The sequence below is a fragment of the Ambystoma mexicanum genome, chromosome 10 (assembly GCF_040938575.1).
Source record: "Ambystoma mexicanum isolate Mex_15411 chromosome 10, UKY_AmexF1_1, whole genome shotgun sequence".
NCBI classification, from domain to species: Eukaryota; Metazoa; Chordata; class Amphibia; order Caudata; family Ambystomatidae; genus Ambystoma; species Ambystoma mexicanum.
In genome coordinates, this window is record NC_090932.1 from 510,087,978 (window position 1) to 510,110,101 (window position 22,124).

Consider the following 22,124-nt stretch of genomic DNA (forward strand, 5'->3'; position numbering starts at 1 on the left):
TCAGTGAGACATGGAGGCGGCCTCGGTGGAGCCGCCCTGTCACTGTACGTAGATTAGGCGTTCAGCAACCAGTAACCATCCCTACGGTGTAACACCAAATTATGGGCCCACTCTGCAAAATGTGATGGTGGACAGACTCAGTCAGATCCACGGGCAAAAGGGCAGTACCAGCAGGGTAATCCAGAAATACCAGTATGGGCAGTTTGCGTGGCTTATGTGGTCTATTTTGATGACTGTGAAGCTGCTAGTTTTAACCAATGCTAGAAGCCTATGGTGCTTTTAAAGGCTCATTATGCACACATTTTTCAAAACAATGCACGTCCAGGTGTTACTCATATATTCCAGGTAGGGCCCCTGATACTTTCACTGGGCAATAGTGGAGTGCCCCAACTCTGCCCTCTGCACGGCAGGGATTCATGTTACACCCCTCGGCCGCCCTGTGTGGGGCGTAACTTCTGGCTACATGCCTCTCTCAGGCGCTGGAACGATCTTCGAGGAGTGCCATTGATTTCTGGAATGCCAAGCCAATTAGCTAATTGAGAATTCAACAGAGACTTGCTCAGTAGAACTAAAAAAAACAGGCTGCACGATTTTATCACATTCTTTGGTGTACCGTGCATATGTGGTATGCTGCCTTCCCTCCCACTCCCAGACACCTCGAGTCTTACTCACTGGGTGTGCGCCTCACACATTCAGTGCACTCTCTGAATGGCCTCATTGATTTTATTGCGTATGGCATTCGTGAAACCATACGTTTCTGATAAAAAAAAAACACGTCTGCAGCAAAACACTCATATCTGCCTGATGATTCTTGGTCTTTGATACTGCCCTACCGGCTAAGAGGGAAGTTGAGAGGCAGAGGGACGGAAAGGGGAACACAATGAATATCAAGCTGAGATAATAGAGGAAATAGCAGAGCGACAAAGGAGTGGGGCTAAGGAAAGAGGAACGCGGGAGACGGATGGGTTTTTATGCGGTTAAGTACATAAGAAACAAAAGCGACTCATTCAAATCAGAATTTGTGATGGCCGCTGCTACAGGAAGAGACAAAATAAAACAATACCATTCTGAGGCTAGAGGTGTAAGGGTAGTTAGCGGGACCGTGTTAGGGTTCTGTTTGCGTCCCCTGCGTGGCATGCGTGCTGCATAAAGTAGGTCTTCGCCGAGAAGCGCGCGCCTGCCTCGAGCTCGGCTGCTACGCATGTTCAATGCTGTACCAAGCTCCTTCGAGCTCCCCCTGCTGGCTCGTGGCGGCTCTGCAGCCGGCTGTGGGAGGAGCCCAAGGGGGCGGGATGCAGGGAGGTTATTTGTGGTTAGGCTTTGATGCCAGGGGGAGCCTGAAACTCTCACATTCCAGGCATAGCTGAGCCCTTGAACAAGCCGTTCTGCCTCTGCAGGGAGCTCAGAGCTGTGTCAGGCGGCAGGGAGGCAGGACCTCGACAATAGCCACTGCACTGCCTTTCACCCACTGGAGCAGAACTGGGCGAAGGACGGGACGTAACAGGATTTGCCCACAGAGCGGCGGGATAGCCTTCTTTCACGCAGCCTGCTATGGTTCGGTGAGTATATGTTATATTGTGTACTGGATTGTGTATGCAGCGTGCGCGCTATAATCGCACTGAAATAAAATTGAAGCATATGCATTTCCTTATGGGCAAAACCGCGCGATGGTGTAAAAAAGCTGTATTTTTTTTTTCCCATAGTTGAAAATTTCGTGGGCGCAATGTGGATACAGTGAAAATGTATCAATGTGCTTTTTACGCGGCCTAATTTGTTCAGTGGCACTACCACGGTTGATACATGACAAGCTGTCTGTGCACGTTTTTCTGTATTTCACGGATTCGTTTGGAATTGATATAGCGCTTACACCGCGAGTGGCGTTACGGCACTGTATGGCGTAACATTGTTTTGGGTTATTGGTACGGAGCGGGCATCTCCGTCTGTAACTGTCCAGGCCTGTACGTGGCTATACTTGCGTTCTACTCTTGGGTACCGCGCATGATCCATTGTGTATACTGGGCAATACTGTATGAATTCCTTTATATGACAACTTTGGAAATAAATAGAAGCCGGTGTAGCCGTGTTAAGTGCAATGCAGAAAGTGGTCATCGTTGTTCTATTGTGCTTCTGGCATTGTACTATTACCCCATTCACATTTTCTTTCGCTATAAGTCATTCGAGCAAGGCGGATTTGAAAAGGAACTACTGGCAAGTCATTTAATTTAGTTATCTTGCTTCCAAGTCCCCATACTTTCGGGGATAGACTGTTGACGTTTTTATTCTGGCTCATCTGTTATTTGTGGTTCTCTTTTTATTGTTTAGTTTTATTTCTGTGCTCTGGTTCCTAGTTTTTGTATTTGTCTCGAGCGCCCGTTTGCCTTTGGGGATTAGGCCGCTTTGCAAAGGCATAACTAAACCAAAAGTGGCCTTGCACATGCTTTTCAAAGTGGCCCCATATTACACCGTGGGATCAGGCACTAGGTTTTGGCGGGTTAAACCACAATGACATTAGGGGGGGAAAAGCGCATTTGTAGATTACAACGTTATCCAAGATCGCAAAAACGGACATAACATTTAAGAGTGAGGCATACCATGCCGGAAGTACTATACCTAATTCTTTACTTAAAATTAAAGTTATGCCTAAGGATGGACGGGAGGAAGGAGGCAGGGTGCACGAGTGAGAGATTAGGAAGAGCAGAAATCAAGGTATCCACACAGAGGCCCATAGTTCAGGGGCCACTTGACATCCGAGTTCCCTGTAGGCCAGTCCACCACTGCTTCCATGATTATACCCTTATGGCGCTGCCACTTTCACCCACAATTTTCAGTCCAGTGCTTGGCATACTGTCCTGTTTCCATTTCGTATGTAGTCCCGATTCAGTTCCCTGGCTATTTTATAGCTCAGAGTTTGTGTCGGGCTGTTTACATAATACAAACATGATACGAATGTTAGACCTGGGCCATGGTCGTCATCCTCCTGGCGAACACACCACACGACCACATGGAACTTCTCCTGGAAAAATTGGGCATATAAAACAGGGGTTCTGGATAACGTGTGGCGAAAGGGTTACCTGTGAGGATCTGGTGTCTGGTAGTGTGCCTCCGAAACAAGCGGAGCACGCAGCCCTCACTTGATACACATGGTCGCTCTTTGTGAGTGTCAAGTGCTTGGATGCCGAAATCTTAGAGCGCTATAATGAGGCCAGTTACATAATAAAATATATAGACCATGAGCTATAATGTCTCAGTACCACAAGAAGCGCACACCTTAATTACCCCATGCACCAGCCATGGCCCACGACATGTTCACATGACTATCGCGAGGATGTGGCCAGAAGGCTGGAGTGCCGTTGCTAGGTAGCCTCCAATTAACGGCATCGAGCGCCCCCGAGCAAACACCTCACTCCTCTTTGACCTCGCCACTTATCTGTCAAAATGAGGTGTACACTTTGTGCCAGATACACATGTCTGGTGTATATCTCACTCACACTGACTGCATGCTTTTCACCGGGGTGGAAATTATTCACCTTTTCGGGCTGCCTGGCATACTTTCCCTCTTATACACACTTCAAGAGAGACCGGTTTGCCTGCGTCACGGGTTTGCAATGGCCCTTCTCAGAGGTTACACTCGCAGAGGGCGGGCCAGGCTGGGAACGGTTCCAGGGAAGGCGCGCTCTGTCTGATTGGTGGGCTGCCGGGGGAAATGTCAAGTATTTCTCACAGGCCGGTGCCTCAGACATGGCGGTAAGGATGGGGAAAGGCCAATCTCGCATGCCAGTCAATGGTTGGATGTGCCGTCCCGTTCCTTTGGTATGTCTGACCGCCGGCCCGTAAGGAAATCTCCAGATGTCTGCCCCATCTGGTGGTGGGTAGCGCTTTCAGGCCACGAGGAGAGGCCTACAGATTACCATTCCACCCCTCCAGCAGGAATGTGAACTGCCTGAATGCCTCCGCCATGATGTCAGGGCAGAGGCATTCGCCGCACAAAGGAGCAGGCCAGGCAAGGCGAGACAGAAAAGCAGCAGCTATTTGATGTGAAAACAGAGAAATGCTGTGTGCGAGGGATAGTGTGCGTGAGTGTGTCAGGTAAACACTGAGCTAGGGTGTGAACATGTTTGGAGTGTTGAGTGGCAGCTGCGTCGTGGTGCAGCTTAACTTGTGGTTTTTATTGGGCTCATAACCAGGTGAGGTATTTCGTGCGTTCACTTGAAAGACAAAATGTCGCGTTTCTTGAATTACTTTGCTTGTTCGACATAGACGCCAGCCCAAAACCATCCAATAAATCGCTTCAGTGCCTTCTTGGTGTTTAAGTGCGTCGTATGCGCTATTTGTATAATACGCTTAAGGTTTTATGTAAACGACAAAGCATCTTTATGAATAAATGAATGCTTATAATTCTACTTGTTTGTATCTGCATATGGGCTTTTGGAGAGCGTGACCCGGGAGGCCTCTCACGTGCAATGTCTCTCTCCCCATAGGAGAATGGCCGCTCTGTGAGCTGCGTAGAGAGCGCCGAGGCGACCTATGTATGTACATAGCTATGGGAGCATATGAGATCTTGCTCATGTGTGGTGAATAGCATATGGAAGATCCCCCCCAACCCCCATTTTTGAGTCTTCTTAAGAGCTGTGTGCCACCTTGTCCCCGCGTGTGTAGCAGAACCGTATTGGTAGCTTTGAGGGGAGAGACAAGTGTATTAAGCAACTGGTAGAAGGTCGAAGGACATGTTTCAAACACGCTGAGAATTCATATGCCTACAACAAAAACACGTGCTCCCAGGGAGATGTCACCGCTCGCGGCTGAGGACTCTGCACTGGAACAGCTCTACCGTTGGACTTTGCGCATGCGTGGTAAGCTGGGCCTGGCCTGCCTTGACTTTATATAGAACAGGCTACCAGTGTAATAATGCGGTTACATTTCTAGATGTCATAGGCAAGACTGCCCTTTAGAAAAGAGTGCCACACTTGTACTATGAGAATTCCATACACATGTTTTATTCCTTAGTTTATACTTAAAATTAATCTGAACATTGGAATAACTGCTCCATCTCGATAGCTTGTGCAGTTTTCTGATTGTGCAGTTTTCTGATTGTGTAGTGCTTCTTCAGGGCCATGCATTGACATTTTCCATATCTTTTCCCTCCAGGTGTTCCTGTGGTGTCGCTGGTTTTTGGAACCTCAGGATTTAGTTTTCAGAGGGTTATTTTGTTGATTTTTTTTTTGTTTTTACCACCGCCTTATTTGTGGGCCCTGCATCACATTCCATGATGAGGACAGCAGAGGATTCGTCCACCACCGTCCTGCACCGGCTGATCCAGGAGCAGCTGCGGTATGGCAACCTGACGGAGAACCGCACACTGCTGGCCATCCAACAGCAGGCCCTGCGGGGTGGTGGGGGTGTAAGTTCTGGGAGCCCCCCCTCATCTCTAGAGAACCTGAACCAGGAGGAGTGCCAGCTAGTGCCGCAGAGCACCCGCCAGGAGCCCCAAGGGCAGGAATACCACTGCGACCACTTCTACAATGAGAATCCCATGTACCGGATGTACCAGTCGCAACACAAGGGGGAGGAGCTCCCCACCTATGAAGAGGCCAAGGCCCAATCCCAGTACTATGCCTTACAGCGGGGGCCGACTGTCAGTTCTGCCCAGGAGGAGGCCCTGAAGGAGCTAAAGCATGGGCACGTGAGGTCCCTGAGTGAGCGCCTCATGCAGCTGTCCCTGGAGCGGGCCGGTGCCAAGAGCCAGAGTTTGCTTAGCTCTTCACACAGCTACCCTCAGCTGCCCAGGCACCACCACCACCACCAGCAGCAGCAGCAACCCCCCACCACGAAGGGGTCACATGCCGAGATGGGGCATGGACCCCTGCCAGATTATCCAACCTACCTCCAGTCTCAGGAGCACTGTGGCAGGTACCAGGCAGAGCCGAGACCACACTCCAGGGATGCGACCCACTACCAGCACCATGAAGTCAGGTAAATTGCACCTGCTGGCTCTTCTTTTGCGACTCAGTCATGTTTTGTGTAAAGTGCTTAGTAGCTGCAGAAGTAGCTCAAACCCAATAACCATCTAGTGTGCACGGGGCGCACAGGCACAAGTTTGTCTTCCCAGATCACGTGAGGTTCTCGCACCACAGAGTTCCTGATCCCATAGCCAGTTCACCCCTACCACTAGACAGAGGCTCCTTGTGGCTCATGACTCGATTCCTCAGAGTTGCCTCTTCTCCATCTCCTGATTAGTAGCCCTTACTCCCTGCTACCTTCTGCACTGCCACAGCACACCAGATGTGGGTGGGTGTTGGTGGGATTTGATGACTTTGAGCATGCAGTGCAGCCAGTTCTTTAGACGTCAAACGAGGTTCCCCGAGTCCATGCAGACTGTGGTGATATGGGACTTGCCTTTTCTTCCCAGCTACAGGCCAAGGTGTGCTGCATTCCCACGGCACCTGCTATTAAGCGCCCCAGCAAAATAGTCCTCCCACGAGCAAGCAGCAGCTCGAAAACCATCGTCACATGCACCGTGAAGTGGGAGCCACCCAACAAGACCTGTCGGACGGCTCCCCAAAAACGGGATTGGCGCGTATGAGCGGAACGAGTGGGTGGTGCACCGGTAGCACCCATCGGGCTTGTCCAGGCACCACTGTGTCTATTCCCTCTATGGATGGGACCTTCTCCATGGGCCTCGCCCATGCCAGTCGAGCAGGCTTCTTTCCCCAAGGAATGTGGGAGAGTGAAAGTCCTGGGATGGGTAGGGCAGGGAGGGCACCTGGGAAAAGTGGACTTGTTGCCACATCTCTGCAGTGCGGATGCTTCAGCTTTCCAGGTCACGTCTTCATGTAGGGACAAGCGCATCCTGATAGCTCACCCCTCCAGAGTTTGCCTCAGAAATAAGCTCAGCCTGCAGTCTGCAATTCCGAATACCACAGCATGGCCGACTCAGCCCTTCATCCTTCTGAAGACGATGCATTCTGTATAATTAAGTGGGGAATCCCTATAATCGAATCCTGATGATCATCTCAATGAGTACATATTGAGGGGAGCTGCAGACTTTTCAATTGGGCACAATCAGTCATGCAGACGAGTGGCGGTACTCGGCTCGTAGTACCCACAGTCCCAGAGGGACGCGTGCCACTCCCTGCCTCACAGTTCCTGCAGTCTAAGGGGGGGGGGGGAGTGCTGGCACTCACTGTCGTGCTGCAGAGGGGGGCTGGTAGTCCTAGTCCTGCTGGTATGCAAGGGCACCCACTTGCTTCATGGGACATGCAGTGTTCAGGCCAGGGATATGTGAGGTAACTTAGAGTGTTGCCTGAGTACCTGTTTCCCAATCCCTCAGTATGGCAAGCCTCGGGGTTACTCAATGCATTTATTTGTTTGCCGCCTTTAAAGACCACACAGGTTCCCTCCTCCTGTCTAGACGGGGTCACACTGGGATGAACAAATCTGCCAGGCACCAGAAAAAATATCCCACATTTGGGTGTTCCAAACTGTGACGTTTCCTCCCGTACATTGGCAAACATTGCAGCAAATGGTGGTGCATTTTTTAGCATATCGACCAGTCACCACCTGGCCACAAATCTGCCCTACACAGGCTTGTCCAGTCGGTCCTTTGGCATTGCCCTGTAGGCTAGGCCGAGCCTGCCCTTGGGCAGAGGAAGGGTGGGAATGTGGCCTTGAAACCAGCACCCAAAAATGTTTTTAAACAAAGTAAACTGATCGTCTTTATCAGATAGGATGCCTTTTTTGTTGATATAAAAACTGGATTTATGGTCTGGCTGACTGCTCATTAAGCAGTGCACTTACAGTGGTAATATTATGCTGTTTTGAGGAGTGACCCAACCACCTGTGCTAGGTCGATTGAATGAGGTGCATAGCAGTGGACAAGCGGTTTGAATGGACACAGAGTGTCTGACATTTTCACACGCCTCCCCACACCCACCAGTTCCCAGCAACCTGGGGTCTTGCTGGTTCTTCCCAGTAGCTGTGCTATGCACACAGAAAGTGACTAGCGCAATCCGGGGGAGGCCCAAACTTTCCTTTGGCCTACAGGATAATCACAGGAAATGATAATATCTGGCAGGAAGTGCCCATGTTACCACGGGAACAAAAGAGCACTTCTTATGTATTTAAAGTTGCGGGCCACGATATTGCAGAAGAATTCCAGGATCTGCATTTAGACCCACTTGCACAGACAGGCGAGGTCGGTAGGAAATGCCTTCGTAGTCCTGGCGGCGGCAGCCATCTTGGATTCCATGAGTTCCGAACTGTCGCCAGAGAGAGAATAGCCCAGAGTTCATTTAGTTACATCTGCCAAAAATAGCGAACTTATGCAGTCGGGGGTATGTTGAATATTCAGGGAGTCGACGTACTTTGCGATAAGTCTCGTTGCAGGACCCCTGGCGTTGCTAAAGTAAGGTTGAGACGTGGCAACTGTCAGAGCAGAGATGCACGTCTGCCTCAGGTTTATCTTGGGAGTAGACAAACTAGCTTTGGTGAGTCTGGGCAGGAATCCCTTGGAACAGGCCTGCCTTTGGAGCGCCAAGAACAGCCATGATGAGGGAACCTTGCCAACTAGTAGCAATCCAGTGGGTGTGTCGATGCGTTTGGTGGGTGCAATGTTATTCGACCTTTGACCACTCAGCTCAGTGGGCCACAACAGTCACCCCCGCAAAGAAACAGTCACGTTTTCTTTTCTGGAATATATAAAGCAGACCAGTCCATCTCTTTGGGTTCCATAATGGTGCCAACAATCAATTTCTAAGCGCTTTGTATTTATTAAATTTATAGAGCGCTTTAATCCAAATACAAAATATAATTTCCCCAAAAGCTTAGAATTCCTGCCATGACAACATTTTCGAGGTGTGATGGCTTGATCTAGTGTGGACAAAGTGGAGAAAAGACGCCAATGAAAACGTAATTAACATATTTTCTTTACTTGTAAATCTAGCATGGGTAGCCCCATTACTGCAAATCTTTTTCTATTTTTGCTGCATTTATTTTGTGCAATATGTGGGGGTTGCAGATTGAGAAGATTGACATTGCCATCTCCAATTGATCAGTGAAGAACTCATTTACAAGAAATGGGAATGTCTGTATTACAGGATCCGTGCAAACCAAGCCGCCCTGGCACGACTTGTAATGCAGGATTTTATGCTGGGGTAGGAGGAGGCATGCGTTCACCTGGCTGCACATCTTGAAATGTCTTTTCTGATGTTTTTCCCACAGGGTAGTACATTCCCAAATGCCATTTATGCAGCAGCAGCCGCAGCAGCCGCAGTCCCCCGACCTGCGCTACAGTCCCCGGGACTCCCAGACGCAAACAAGCATGGAAGCCCTGATGACCGCACAGGCCGCCACTGCCAACAGCCACATTGCCCAAATGGACGTCCTGCTAAGGGAGAACGAGAAGCTGCGACGTGAGGTAGAGACGTACAGCAAGAAGGCCACCCGCATCCAGAAGGTACGAAGATGACGCGGCTCTAGGTCCATGTAGTGTTCTCACCGTTTAGACACGGGGTATAGAAGTCTGGTCCTCAAGCGTGAAATCCCCTCCTTGTTTTCAGGTTACATTCTAATGTAGTGAAACTAAATGGAAGTTATTTACATATGTGGCGGTCATCTCTTGAGGACTGTGCTTCACCAATGCCACCCTCTAGTTTAGATTTGTGTCTTTGCCATTCCCATTTGCTGCATTTGTTTCTTCCTCCGCCTTGTTGCCCATTATACCTCCTTTTAGACTAGGCTTGTGTTATCCCCATTGTTGGCCATTATACCCCCTTATAGACTAGACTTGTGTCAGCTCCATTGTTGTTGGCCATTATACCCCCTTATAGACTAGACTTGTGTCATCCCCTTCTTTGTTGGCCTTTATACCCCCTTTAGACTAGACTTGTGTCATCCCCGTCGTTGTTGGCCATTATACCCCCTTATAGACAAGACTTGTGTCATCCCCATCGTTGATGTCCTATCCTTTTGAATATACCACGGCATGGGACAGCTCGACACTTCATCGAAGTTTAGGTACTTCCCCGTACTTTAATACAGGGTCCTGCATGTCAGGATTGGGGTTTAGTAGAAGAGCCTATGTGGGAATCCCTTTACTGGTATAGAAGAGGGTGCTGTAGGTTGGCAATGAGTTACATTGAATCATTGGCGCCTTCCTGTCAAGCTTGAGTAATATGGACAGGGCTGTGTGGGTTCTGGTGGGTACTGACCTCTCAGAGGAGCTTGTACAACATGATTGCTGTACATTCCGTTGACTGAGCTGGGTGTGTGTTTAAATAGCCACAGGTTAGGACTACGTTCTGTGAAGCTGGGAATTTGTGTTTTTGCACTTGGTCTCATAGAAGGGCGGGCACACCAGACGGCGGGGGGATATATTATCTCTTACAAATGCGATTTTGTAAATGGTCTGTGTCGCGTTTCTGCCATGCGTTCAGGCTCCTGCCCACCCCCCACACTTCTGAAAAACCAAAAAAGAGCAGCAGATTCTGTTGATATACTGTTTTACAGCACTCGGCAAATTCCTCCCTCCACCTCTCAGAATGCAGGGATTGTTTGGGGGTTTTATTTTGGAGAAGACGGTGTAAGGCAACACAAATGAGCCATAGACGGAGCAGCAGCAGGTGGTGGGGGAGAGCTGGCGGGGCCTCCTCATCCATTGTGTCCAGCATCCCCGCCACATATATACAGCACCCCCTGCACGCGCCAAAACAGCTGCTAGTCAAGAAGGCATGCTGCGGGACAATGCCAGAGCCCCCGACCCGGCGGCACATGTGGGCCCACGCACACAGAGCCCCTTTCACCAGCGTGCCAGCAGTCACCCCGGCTGTTGGTCCCGCGCCCAGGCGCCCACTGAAGGACCATTGTGCAACAGATTGACAACGGGTGTGCAGGCCCTGGACTGAGGCTGCAAAACCTGCTTCCCTTTCAGCAGGTGCTGGTTTGGGGACATCTCTGTGGGTGACTGGCTGAGAGGAAGGCGGGCGCTGGTTGGTCTTCATAGGTAGTGGAAGGAGGGCAGCCAGACAAAAGGGCTACAAAAAAAGAAAGATGAAATAGGAGGACAAGTAATAGAGGAATTGGATAGCGGGTCGGGGAGGAAATGGTGGGTGGGGAGACGAAAAGGGAGGAAGAAACTGATTTGATAAAAAAATAGTGAAAATGGGAAGCGGGAGGGAGGTGGGGAGGAAAGTTGGCAGAATAGAGAACAGAGAACGAAGCAAGGGTAAAGACAGAGGGTGGAAAATGGTTCAGGATTGGGGAGACGAAAAAGCAACTCGCACGTGCTTTAGGCCAAAAGAGCGAGCGCTATGGGCCCATCGTCTTAGAATTCCAGACTTTCGATCTTCATACTTTCCCAAAACGTCATCAACACCGCTGCCATTCATGTCAGTCAGGGTGACTAAAGAAGAGGCGGAAGCGTAAAGTTGGGGCATCCACATGGTGGCAGGCTTGCCTATCCCCCTGACCAGTCTTTCTGCATAAGCCAATCCTTTTCTTCGAAACTCAATGTGGGCTTACTCGCCAGTATGTGCTTTGGTGAACTAGGAGTGTGATTCCTGCACGAGTTAAACGTCCCTTATCGAGCGCCCTGGAATCTGGGATACGCTATTGAAGTGCAATATTATATCAATAGTATCTTGATAACCCTGCTGACACAGTAATGTTTTGTAGCCCCTATGACGAACATAGACCAGTCTTCCTGCTTAAGGGTGGCTAGTGCCGTCTAGAATTGAACTCTTTCCGTTGACCTACTTCTTGAGCCATGATGCGATTTGGTTAACAGTCCTGTAATCTTAACAGTGAAATCTAAGTTAGAGGGTCAGCAAACTAAGAATAACCCCCGGGCTTTGAGACGCGCCCGAGAGCTGGGTGTGAGGCTAAAACAGAGCCAATTTTAGGAGGATGTGTAATGATATTTCATGTCCTTGCATCAGGTTTGGTTTCCCACCCCTGCACAGTAGGCGACCTTCATGTGCAGTGAAAAGTGTTTCTTAAATTGGATTTTGGTTCATAGTGACAGACCCACCTAGCCAACCACTTTGCGAGTTGAGCACTATGTGATATTCCTAGTATAGGCATGTTGGGCTGTCATTTACTAGAATAGAGGGTAGGTCCCGTCACCATGCCCAACCCTAAGCATATCCCTTTTGGCTGCATTGCACCGAAGATCCCTTGTATACCACGATGCTAAGCTTGGTTTGTATTTTTGGTTTGATTTCAGCTGGAGACGGAGATCGAACGCATCTCCGAGGACTATGGGAGCCTGATGAAGGCCTCATGCAAGCGGGAGATGCTGGAGAAGACCATGCGCGACAAGCTTGAGAGCGAGATGCTGAGGCTGAAGGACGTGAACATGGACCTGCGAGGTAGGATGGGTGGTGATATGAGAACGGGGGCGAGGGTGGGATGGTGAGGAACTGGGGCATGAGATTGGTGATGTGTAGATTTGGGGTAGCCTATTGATAAGTCTGAAGATTTACCACCAAGCATGCCTGACGTGTGACTCACTTTGTCTCAGCCTTTCAGAAGAAGGGGTGATCGCGTAAATCGTTACAAACAAAAAGTAATGGACGGGTTTGATTACATGCAAGGTGTTGTCAGTTACTATGCGTCATTTCAGCTCCATTGTCCCTCAGCACACTCGTGTCGTTACACAAGGGGGAAACCATATGAAAATCCTTCTTGGGCCAAACCTCAAAAGGGACTGTCCAGTCCAAACTGCAAGGTCACTTCCCTTCTGCAGAGGACCAACAGCAACCCCAAACGTGTTGCAGCTTCACTGGTCATCACCGGGCAGATGTAGCTTGAGACTCTAGGCACAGCAACCTTTGGCCCCAGGCTTGTGCATGCACACACCACACAGGGCACAATTGAAACAATAAATGATAGGTGGCAAGCTTTGATAGATCAGGAACACTGGAAAGAGCAAGACTCCAGATTTCACTGTGGTTCTCTCTGCCTCCATGTCGGGGGAGGGCTTGATAGTGGTATTTTGTATAGGCTTTTACAATGATTGTAGTGTTGGCTGTTTGGTTGACAGCCAGGCTCTTGTGCCATCACCATTAGCAAGTCTCTGCTTCTGTCTTGCTTCCTAAGTATTCATGTTGCTCTTTCTTTGCTTCTGAACAGAGCGTTTAGAGACCGCCAGCAAACATTTAGCAGTTAAAACCTTGGAACGGCGAGATGACAGCCAGGGGACGATGGCGAAGCTCCTTGCACAACGTGAGTTCAATTTTTTGTCTTTCTCCATGTTTCCAAACTCGCTCCTATGTGTAGATGGTACCATATATGTGCACCTTGTACTTGCCCAGGTCTACCTGTGCTTGTTGGCGACCCTATAGAATGGTAGAGTGATAGGACTCGTATTGTAGCACTCATGTTTGGAAGGCACCAGACTAGAGGCGAAAGGGGTTACCTCAGTAGGATTGAGGTGCACTGGAAGAGCAAGTGGTACAAGGATCTCTGCAAAGGAATAGCATGGGATGTTTCAGACCTGGCTTGTAGAACACTGGCCGAGCTAGTTGCCACTATTGAAACAGTCCTGTGGATTGGGGTTTCTTGGCACAGCTGTGTCTTGATCCCAGCACTAGTGAAGCGGAGTGCTCTGCAAGGGAGGCATTGAGTGACACTGGCAGAGCTGTGTCATTACTGAAAGGACATAACTAAATGAGGTGACTTGATACAGCTGTGGAATGTCTTTCTGTTCTGCATTTCGGTAAATTAGTAGATCAGTGTGACAGCACCGGAATAGCACTTTGAATTGAGGTGCATTAGCAAGATCCTGGGGGTGCCATATTTGTCATGGCAAGGAAGATGGCGGCCATAATAAATAATAAGAGAGCAGAGGTACTCAGGTTATAATTGAAATGGACTGGCAGACATGCGTGTGGGGGTTGTAATTCTGGAATAATGGGGAACTTGATGTCGGGATTGAAGTGCACTGGCAGAGCTATGTGCGGTAAAGGAGTTTGTTTCTCCGCAAAACAGATGGGACCGTACAATAGCTACTTCCCAGGGCCCCTCAGATTGGAACAATGTGGTGTGGATGTGAGGGGGTATGGACAGACCCCTTTGAGTACCCCTCCCTCCCACTCTTAGAAATGCCTTTCTGTCCCCTGGGAGCTCTGAGCCGCGCTTTGGCACCGTGGCGGCCATTAATCAGCCAGAGCTCAGCGTGACCTGAATTCCTCGCATTCCAGGCGCTGTTCCCGCCCTTCCTAGAATCTGACCTCTCTCCTCCCGTCGCGTCTTTGCGCTGTGCCTCTGGCAGGCAGGCCCTGCGCCCAGGGGAGCCTCCTGCCATGCGGCCTCCCTGCTTGCTCCCAGGCCCCCATCCCCGCCCGCTCGCAAGCCCCCACTGCCTGCTACCCAGGGGTGTATAGGAGCGGGTAGAAAGTAGTGCGCAATCCTGACGTACTCCGAATAGACGTGGCGCTGTTTACAAGACTCATTTACAACTTATGGGGACAGGCCTACACTACAGCCAAGTGGGGAGACTTTCGGACATGGTGCCCCAGTGGTTAAATGGCCGATAATATTGGAAAGAGTCGCCCTCATGCCCTCCTTTGAACCCTTGATTTCACCATCTGCCTGTTTAAATGACATTGTATGGGGTGCGGAACAGAACCTCCTCACTTCGCCTGCTTGGCCTTTTGAAGTTTCTGTCAACGAGGAGAAATGCTGTACCTGTGTTTAAAATTGACATTTTGGGAAATGGTGTAGTGGACAGCCTTCTACTCAGTTTGGCAACCCTCATAACGGGTTCTCACATTGTCGTTGCTAAATATATACGCATTAAATGAACTGCAGAAAACCCCAAGTCTTTTCCTGCTGCAGCACAGTAACCGCCACTTCGTTTCCAGCTCCGTCTTTGCTGTTCCCTCCTGTAGGCCCCCCACGTCTCGAACATTGAGCCTCATTATAACTCTGTGGCTCTGGGGGAAAGTGCCGGTAGTGGTAGTTTGCTGTTGGGGGTTACATGACTTAGCCGGCAGCTGGAGATAACTCTATTCCCCTCATGGAGTGATTATATTACTGGTATTTCCGTCACTTGTAATACCGGGATATCAGGCGGCGGAAACGCTAACACCGTTGGGTGGTATCCCGCTGGAATTACCGGCGGCATACCCCCAAACTTAGAATGACCCCCATCGTACTTTGCTTTGGGATCGAGTTATGAAACAAATGCCTCGTGTTTCCAGAGAAAAGACATTCAATCATAAAACGCTTCTTCAGCTGCTGGTTCCTTTTGGTAATCAGAGTATTATAATTAACGCTGTTATTCAGCAAGGGGGGGGGGCATCTCTGGGGTCTCATTAAATTCGGGGTCCATCCTATGTGTGTTGAGGTTCCGGGTGAGAGCTGAATAGGCAGCAAGTGCTGTACATTTTCTTAGCGGATGTTCCCAAAGGCACCCTCCTCTCCCACATCGCCATGCACGTGCCCCAACATGCGCGTGCCCCAACACCGCTATCATCTCTTGTCAACCCTCTGTATCACATTTTAACTTGCCCCACAACTTTGTCTGCACACTCCTGACGCTTCGCTGCTGGTACCTTCCCATGTTCCCCTCCACCGTTGCCGCCATCTTTTCCTGACCCCCCCACCCCCCTATTTCCTATGTGACCCCTGCTTGCTTTCAGACGTCATATTGCACTGCATACTGTGCTCCAAATCGTTGAAGGCTGTGTCCATGACGCCCTTCTGCTGCGCTAATGTCGCCGCTCCCCTTCCTTGTCTTCAGGCTGGGGCAGGCCGATGGATCTGTGCCAACAGAGGGAATGCGGAGAGGCTGAGCTGGAGCCAGCCAGTCCAGGATCTGCATCCTGAAACGGATGCCTTCCTAGCACTGAATATGTTCCCCACCCTGCGTCACGTGCAGGCACAGTGTTTGTTTTAGGGTTTTTTTGTTGTCCTGCCATGCTATACTTCGAGAGCAAGAGATTTAGGCCTTGTACTCCAGCGTGAGAATCCCTTCTTTTTGATTATGTGTATTTTCTGTCCGTTTCACCACTTGATCTCACACCATAAGATATCAGGCTCAATGGCATTTCACATTTTATCTTTTTAGACCACGAGGAGCAACAAGAGCGTGAGAAGCTGGAGCGGGAAGTGTCCCTTCTGCGGCGTGCCAGTGAAGACCAGCGCCGGCGGGCAGAACTTCTGGAGCAGGCCTTGAGCAATGCCCAGACTCGGGCGGTCAAGATGGAGGATGAGCTACGGAAGAAACGAGCCTATGTGGAGAAGGTGGAGAGGCTGCAGCAGGCATTGAGCCAACTACAGGCCGCTTGCGAGAAACGGGAGCAACTGGAGACGCGGCTGCGCATCCGCCTAGAGCAGGAGCTGAAAATCATACGATCTCAGCAGGTAAGGCATTGTGAAAAACATGCTCGTAAGCAAGTGGTGGGGGGGATACCGGGAGCACTTAAGAGTTTACTTCAAAGTTTAAGATTCTGTTATCCCTTGGTAATACTTACAAATGTCAGTCATGTCAAGGATAGGTGTTTTCACCTTTCAGTGGTCATCTAGTGCCTGGAGATAATTGGGCTGGGTATTATCTGACTATGCTTAACTGCTCAAGCATGTCATGAGCATGGTTGGTCTATAATTGTTTCACTCTCCTTGGTTTTACAACCTGGGATACAACCACCTCCACCAAGAACTTCTTCCCTTACGGCAGTGGTTTCAAAATGTTTTATGCTAACTACCCCTTGAGAAAAAACACTTTTGATGGGTCCCCCAAAAGAGTCAAATGGTTAGATTTTCTATTTTAAAAAAAAAAAGCAGTTATTATTCTCGTCTTAGAAACAACCTTGTGTCTCCCCTGAACACTCTACGGGCCCCGAGTGGCCAGTTCCACAGTTTAAAGACCACTCCTCTATGGGCTGTGCCCAAATCAAGAAACACCTCCCCGAAGATCTCTTCTCAGCAGCACTCCTCCCAAAGGAGAGTACATCTCAAAACACTTTAATATATATGGAAAGAGACATTGCAGCAAAACATTTAACCTATGAAATGTAAGCGGAAGGCCAATTCTTCAAATGTTTTGCTCTTTAGAAAGAGATTTTGTCTAGGATTTATGCCGATAGGAAAGGAGTGTCCTAGCCGAGAACTCCACCGTAGGAGGCTGTCTGCCTGAGGAAAAGAGCCTTCATCTTGCACATAGACCTCCTCGCAAGAGGTTTCTTCCTGAAGGGAGCGACTCCTTTTCCATGGGTAACTCCATAGGGATGACCAGTGGATCTGCCCTCGGGGTAGGGACATCATCTCAATTGACTATGCTCATAGGAAAGACTTTTTTCCTTTCAAGGGTTTCCTCTGCCAGAGTCTCCACCTTTCAGATAGAATGCCCATCACTGGATTTGACTCTTGCAAGGAGATTTATTTGCTAGTTAAAATATCATTTTAAGGTCACCATGTTCCCTTTCAAGATAGGGTTATAGTCTTATAATTCTTCAAAAGAAGCAAAAAGAGTGCTTTAGCATGTATTGTCATTCACACCAGCTTGGTTTGTCCATGCAGAGGCAGAACGTGGCGCAGAGTGGCACGTGCCCGGAGCTCAATGCATCTGTGCTCTCTGCACAGCTACGGGAGAAGGAGGAGCGCATCCTGGCCCTGGAGGCCGACATGACCAAGTGGGAGCAGAAGTACCTGGAGGAGTGCACCATGAGGCAGTTTGCTATGGACGCTGCTGCCACAGCGGCCGCACAACGCGACACCACCATAATCAACCACTCGCCGCGCAACTCACCCAACAGTAGCTTCAATGAGGACCTTGTGATGGCAAACCACAGGCATCAGGAGATGGAGAACAGGTATGTATGTGTGTGTGTGTGTGTGTGTGTGTGTTTGACCTAAAAAGCCCTTGACAATATAATACACATTGGTGTATGTGTGTAAACTTCACAGCGATTAGGATAGCTGCTCCATGCTCTTGAGTTGGTCATCCTTGGCCAACATAACTTCAGGCAACCATTTAATTATCAGGTCATTTCTTTAGCAGGGGTCATTAAATAAAAACATTTCATTTACGAGTTCTGGGTTATACTGGTCCTTTTCTAGGGACCCAATTGTTGGTGTAAATCAGGTGTCTGCAACCTTTGGCTCTCCAGATCTTTTAGACTACAACTCTCATCGGCACTAGTCGACGACACCAATGAAGAGAGATCATGGAAGTATTAGTTCAAAACCTCCATAGAGCTACAGGCTGCAGTCCCCTGCTGTAAACAAAGGCACAGTAGAAGACAGACTAGGATGAAAATAAACCACTGGCCTGATGTCCATTACTTCCCACCTGACCCTAATCCCTGCTGTACCTTTTTGCCCCTTGCAGGATCAAAACTCTCCACGCTCAGATCCTGGAGAAGGACGCAGTCATCAAAGTCCTTCATCAGCGGACGAAGAAGGAGAACGGCCGAGCACTGCAGGGTCCGCTGCGTCCAGCCAAGTCTGTGCCTTCCATCTTTGCGGCGCTGAGCACGCAGAGCTGGTCAAGCCCCCACCACAGTGAGCGGCTCGCCGACACCGCCCCCCGAGGAAGCATTGGTAAGTGGCGAGAGTGGATAAGCAAGGACCTGGGATTGAGCTAAGGGCAGGCGGGGGGCAGAGGGCACTCTTTCGCTGCAATGAACTTTAAATGTCTATGAAGGGGGGACGAGATTCAAAGACATGGGGTCGAGCAAACAGTTCAGGATTGAAAGCCAGTGTCCTCTCCCTTTACCACATCTGGGGGATCCTAGGCTTCAATGTATCCACACCATTCACAAACGCTGGTCTCATACGCAACAATCCTCGCTCACATTGCATTATCTGGCGTGGTCTATTCCGCCCAGGTCCTATAGCTCAGCCATAACCTGGGAGCTCGTTCTCCATCTGCAAATGTAAACTCCACGCACGAGACGGGGCAATATTAGCAATGGGCTTAGAGGAAATCTCAATCTAGCGCATGTCAGGTCTGCACCGCTCAGCCAGTCCTAGCATTTAATCTCGCTTTGCTCCCCACTGTCTTGCAACTGACCGCTGTCTTTCCTTGCAACAGAAAAACAAACAGGCGACGAGATTGCAACAATGTCGGAATTGCGGCAACCGGAGCATGCCAAGCACGGTAGCAAGGACGGTTGCACGCAGACGGAGCGAGCGTCGGAGCCGGCTACCACAGGCCTGGATTTCCCGCTGAGTGGAAGTGCCGCCTCTTCACTAGGTAAGAACTCCCTCAGAAAGGCATCTAGGGAGTGTATGGACTCCCTTAAAGAGAACTTCCCTGCGCGCCCTTCAGTATAACCCAGGAGGCTCCAAGGCCAGTCCCCAAGAGCCGCAACCTCACCAAGCAGATTCACTGTTTAAATGTATGTTGTGTGGATATTAATTTGCCCACCCGCGGACTGGAATTGGGGGTCCCTGACTAAAATATGACAGTAAGCCAATGAGCAGTGAGTGTGCATGATTAATGAGCTAGATATGTTTTAGCGCCTAAACAGCCTACTGTAAATCCTAGCGATCAATTATACGGCATGACCTCATTGTGTGATCTTGGATTGGTTCCAAGTCCTACTCGACACCCGTCCTTCCCCGGACAGCTGTGTCTTGTCTGTCAGCCTTGAGCTGCAGCTTCTCAATGAAGACTCCTCTGGTGTTTCCTAGGGTAGTTTGAAGAGGCCAAGTTCTGAATGGGCCTATAGCTTGAGCTGCCATTTCGTTGCCTTTAAATAATCCCACCAACACCGTACAGCACTCAAGGGTTTATACTCCAAGCATTACGCTGGATAGAGGCCAATAAGTAAATGCGCAGAGCGCCTGATCCCCAAAACACTCTACAAAGAGACCCCCCTCCCCGCCCCCAGAGAAGGGAATGGCTACCGAGCCATAAATGGGTGGCCCACGTGGCGTCATTTCGCTATGCGTGTCCACTGTTGCCGGACATTTTGGTGAAGAAATAAGACTGCCCCCCACAGTCTCGCCACTCCCTGAGTGCCACACGTGTTTTTTCTCTATGCACGCCGCCTCATTTGGGCCCTGCGTCGGTGTGGTGTGATGTTGCATCAACCAAGAGAGAACTGCTCTGTAAACTCAGTCACCTGCAGTTCTCCCCTCGCCACCCCCTCCACCTCTGCCGCAATGGCTGATAAAAAGGCCGGGCCCTGCATAGCTTGGCGCTGAGCTGCACTCTGTGTACTCTGGCTGCGGCTGGTGAGTAATCCCATGGAATCCAAGAAATGTCTACCTCGGGACAGACCACAGGTGTGTGCTGGCATTAGAAGGGCCGGCGTACCAGCAGGGTCAATCGCGCAATCTGCTATCGGCGTATAGTGTCTATATATTTGCATTCGGGGACCTGCAGTTCTGGATTTATAATTGTAAAAAAAAGGGCTCCCAGACACGAACTCATTTACAAAGAGTTCGTATTTCGTTTAATTGTGAAGGAAGGTGTTGCCTAGGGATCTAGGCCCAAATGAAGGACGCACACACGGAGAGATAAGAGGAACTTCTTTATTCTTTCACAACCAAACTGGAACTGGCACTCGCAGCGCACGTGCCCCATAACCCCCTTGCCCAGTCAAACTCCGCCTTTACAACGGAGGGGGCTCACGAGCGTTAACCCCTTGAGTCCCGGGTAACACTACCCCCGGACAATATGTCCAAACATCAACTTGACACGCTGTGTCTCAACAAATAACTCAACACTCTTCAACAAGTCTCATCGGCTTCTTTATGAGCCGTCTCGGCCTCTCACCTCGAGTCCCCAGATCAGGCTCCTCTTCAATCACTTCACTCTGGGCCATGTCCCGGGGGTCCCCTTCCGGGGGAAACCACTCATCATCCCTCGGCATCCGTGGTTCCGGTGAAAGTGCCCTTTGGGTTCCTTCCGTGGGCTCTCTCCTTGTATATGGCCTGAACTGCTGACAGTTTCTGGTGATGGTCCTGTTCTCATCTTCCGCCGTCACCATCGTGCCTTTCATGGCAACAATCCTCATGGGGCTTGGAGCAAACCGCGGGTCTGTCTTCCTGCTTGCCGGCTGCTGTACCAGGACTTCGTCTCCCACCTGGAGCTCCGGCAGCACCGCTCCTCTTCGTGCATCGGTGCGACGCCTCGCAACCTCTTTTGCCACCGCATCTCTCTGGAGCAGATCTTGGTCGGCCGGCTCAGCCTGCACCGTACTCCTCGGGATGCGAGTTCGCACCACATATCTGAACATGAGCTCTGCAGGCGTCTTATTTGTGACCTCGTGAGGAGTGTTCCTGTAGTCTCTTAACAAGCGGCATAGCGCTTGGTGTGTATCAACGGCGTCCAGCCGTGCCCTCTGAATGGTCTTCTTAATCGATCCCATAAATCGCTCCGCCATTCCATTAGCCTGGGGGTGACGTGGTGTGATCTTCATGTGCCTGAACCCCAGGTGCTCTGCCAATGTCCCAAATTCGTGTCCACAGAACGGTGGTCCGTTGTCGGATTTGACCCACTTGGGGATCCCCCACTCACTAAAGACCTCTTCTATCGTTGCCGCAACTTGAGAGAACGCTGTGGAACTGACTCTCTTGGCAATCGGGAATCTTGAGTGTTCATCCACGAAGAGCAGAATGTAGTCGCCCGCTTCAGTGGGCCCGTAAAAATCCATGGCTACTCGTTCCCATGGGTGCTCAGGTATTTGAGTGTGTTGGAGCGGGGGCGGACGTTCTGCAGGGGCTGTGCACTGACAGGCGTGGCAGTTCTTCACCCACTCGTCCACAGCTGCGTCCAGGAAGGGGAACCACACATGGCATCTGAGCTGCTTCTTTGTGTTCTCCGCTCCCCTGTGACCTTCGTGCGCTATGCTGACCACCTCGCTCCTGAGTGTGGCAGGGATGACGATCCTGCACCCTCTGAGCAGAATGTTATCGTCCTTTACCGCCAGTTCACCATGGACCCTGGCTAGCCGTTCGATTTCTTGCCTGTTCACGCCCGGGTGAGCTAGGGTGGCTCTCTGGTGATCTTTCCACTTGTTGGCCGTCGTGAGGCTGATCGCCAGGGCTGTCGTGGGATCGGCTGCCGATGCGGCCGCTACCCTTTCAAGTGATAGTGCCGGGGGCAGCGCCTGAGCCGCCACATATTGCACATACGCAACGTCACCCTTCCGTGCCAGCGGGGCCCCTACTGG

General features: G+C 50.3%; 1 protein-coding gene across 1 annotated transcript in view; it reads left to right on the forward strand.

Annotated features, from left to right (window-relative positions):
* Window positions 1-1,329: 1,329 nt before the first annotated feature.
* AMOTL2 (angiomotin like 2) overlaps window positions 1,330-22,124 on the forward strand; it is a 28,946-nt gene continuing 8,151 nt past the window's right edge. The window contains exons 1-9 of the mRNA XM_069618055.1: window positions 1,330-1,559; window positions 5,146-5,970; window positions 9,217-9,451; window positions 12,218-12,362; window positions 13,126-13,218; window positions 16,067-16,362; window positions 17,518-17,810; window positions 18,329-18,540; window positions 19,034-19,195. Of these exons, the coding sequence (XP_069474156.1) occupies window positions 5,264-5,970; window positions 9,217-9,451; window positions 12,218-12,362; window positions 13,126-13,218; window positions 16,067-16,362; window positions 17,518-17,810; window positions 18,329-18,540; window positions 19,034-19,195 (2,143 nt within the window). The 5' untranslated portion in view covers window positions 1,330-1,559; window positions 5,146-5,263. The remainder of the gene's footprint in view (window positions 1,560-5,145; window positions 5,971-9,216; window positions 9,452-12,217; window positions 12,363-13,125; window positions 13,219-16,066; window positions 16,363-17,517; window positions 17,811-18,328; window positions 18,541-19,033; window positions 19,196-22,124) is intronic.